Source organism: Clupea harengus, chromosome 5 (assembly GCF_900700415.2).
Source record: "Clupea harengus chromosome 5, Ch_v2.0.2, whole genome shotgun sequence".
Lineage (NCBI taxonomy): Eukaryota > Metazoa > Chordata > Actinopteri > Clupeiformes > Clupeidae > Clupea > Clupea harengus.
This window is the reverse complement of record NC_045156.1, coordinates 15,744,645-15,747,144: the sequence shown is the minus strand read 5'-3', so window position 1 is coordinate 15,747,144 and position 2,500 is coordinate 15,744,645. Positions and strand designations below refer to the sequence as shown.

At 47.7% G+C, this 2,500-nt stretch overlaps 1 protein-coding gene across 15 annotated transcripts in view; it reads right to left on the bottom strand.

The window, feature by feature from the left end:
• Window positions 1-2,500, bottom strand: part of foxp4 (forkhead box P4) — a 156,085-nt gene that overhangs the window by 50,267 nt on the left and 103,318 nt on the right. For 11 of the 15 annotated variants that reach the window (XM_031567857.2, XM_031567850.2, XM_031567845.2 and 8 more), the window contains one exon: window positions 858-950. In XM_031567857.2, the coding sequence (XP_031423717.1) occupies window positions 858-950 (93 nt within the window). The remainder of the gene's footprint in view (window positions 1-857; window positions 951-2,500) is intronic. The other 4 variants (XM_031567848.2, XM_031567854.2, XM_031567856.2 and 1 more) reach the window with 1 other exon arrangement.

Below are 2,500 nucleotides of genomic sequence, written 5' to 3'. Positions count from 1 at the left end.
GGATGAGAAGTGTGCATGACGAAGTGTGCAGTGAAGGACACATGAGGATGAGAAGTGTGCATGATGAAGTGTGCAGTGAAGGACACAAGAGTATGAGAAGTGTACATGATGCAGTGTGCAGTGAAGGACACAAGAGAATGAGAAGTGTGCATGATGAAGGACACATGAGGATGAGAAGTCAAAGTCAAAGTCAAAGTAGCTTTATTGTCAATTACTTTGCATGTTAAGACATACAAAGGAATCGAAAAGTGTACATGATGAAGGACACAAGAGTATGAGAAGTGTACATGATGCAGTGTGCAGTGAAGGACACAAGAGTATGAGAAGTGTTCATTGATGCAGTCTGAAACAACCCCAGGTAGTGGCTGACCCTGACCTTGACCCTGACCTTGACCTTGACCTTGACCTGGATCTGGGCCTTTGGTTGTTTTTGTTATGGTCCCTTTGTCTTGCTCTACCCAGCCACACATAAACCTGGTCCAGTACTGGTCCTAAACTCCTGACACAGGAGGCCTGTCAGCTGGTCCCCATTCTGGGACTTCTGTACTGATCAGTTGGCTGCAGTACCCTGAGCCACCACCATGAGCACCAAAACAATGGATGAGAGGTGGGACTTCTGAGAAGTAAGCATGTGTGTGTGTGTGTGTGTGTGTGTGTGTGTGTGTGTGTGTGTGTGTGTGTGATGTTCAGGTATGTGTTTGACTGCATGTGTGTGGGTGTTTATATAGACCATATGTGATATGTTGACACGTGTGCACACACACATGAGTGTATGTACCGTATGTGATCCATACGCCCACAGTACAGCATGTGTGTGTGTATGTGCGTGTGTGTGTGTGTGTGTGTGTGTGTCTCACCTCTTTGGCCTGCTTCCCCGCCTGCTGCTGCTGCTGCTGGGTGAGAAGCTGAAGGTGAAGTTGCTCCTGCTGTTTCTTATAATACTCCTGCAGCTGGACAGAGAGAGAGAGAGGGAGAGAGAGAGAGAGAGAGGAAGAGAGGGAGAGAGAAGAGAGGGAGAGAGAGAGAGAGAGAGAGAGAGAGAGAGTGAGAGAAGAGAAGAGAGAGAGAGAAGAGAGAGAGAAGATAGAGAGAGAGAAGAGAAGAGAGAGAGAAGAGAAAAGAGAGAGAAGAGAAGAGAGAGAGAAGAGAAGAGAAGAGAAGAGAAGAGAGAAAATCAATTAGGATATGTCCGTAATGAAAACTCAAACGGGACGGTACATCAGCAGGAAGTCATTAAAGCACAAAGTTTGCGGTTTCTGAAGGTTCTGGTTCCAGAGTGTGTGTAGGTTATGGTTCCTCTGGGCGACTGTCGTGATGCAGTTTCTCAAATACAACTATACAACTCCACACGAACATTTTCCTAACACACACACACACACACACACACACACACACACACAGACACACCACCCACACACACACAGACCACCACTAAAAGTTTAATAAACTGAGACATGCTGTCTGTGCTGACTCACACAAGACCCATCTGAAGGCCCCCAGTGCATTGTGGGATTAGTTCTGTTTGCCACCACACAAAGGGTTCCATGATGACTCATCAGTGATCCACATGTGGGCCTTGACGAGTGCAACCTCTCCTGCTATCTTTCTTTTCTCTTCTCTAATTTTTCATCGCTTCTCCTCTCTCCCTCCCTCGCTCGCAGTCCATATATCCACTGCATGCATGTTGGACGGTAGCTGCCACACACACACACACACACACACACACACACCATCATCTCTCATCTGCCCATGTGTCCCACAGGTATGACACACACTAAATCAATCAATACAGCTACTAAAACAACCCTTCACACACACACACACACACACACACACACACACACACTCTTAAACGTATGCCCCCTGAAGAGATTGGGGCGTAATTATTTTCCTCATGGTTTAGTTTGGTCATAAAAGGGCTCAACAGCATGAGCCAACAGGACTGGTCTGGCCCCGGGGCGCAGGGGAGCTAGTGTGTGTGTGTGTGTGTGTGTGTGTGTGTGTGTGTGTGTGTGTGTGTCTTTAAGGATTCTTCAAGAAACACCTGGTGCCGCCGTGAGAGGCGGTGGGAGGCTATGCCGTAAATCACCTGCCTGTCCAGAGCTCACCTGCTTCAAACACACCTGAGGGTTCACAAACACCCACACACACACACACACACACACACACAACAAGTGCAAGTGTGCATCCATACACACACACAGGTAAGCACGTACACACACACACACACACACACACAGACTCCTGTACACAAACCCTTCTGCTTATCAGTAACTCATTAGGTCTCCACTGGACAGAGGTCTTTGTGTGTGTGTGTGTGTGTGTGTGTGTGTGTGTGTGTGTGTGTGTGTGTGTGTGTGTGTAGGTGTGTAGGTGTGTGTGTAAGTGTGTGTGTAGGTGTGTGTGTAGGTGTGTGTGTAGGTGTGTGTGTGTGTTTACCCTGTGTGTTTACGCAGTAAAAGACTGTTGTTCACGCTCAGGTATTTCTGTAGGGCGGGAT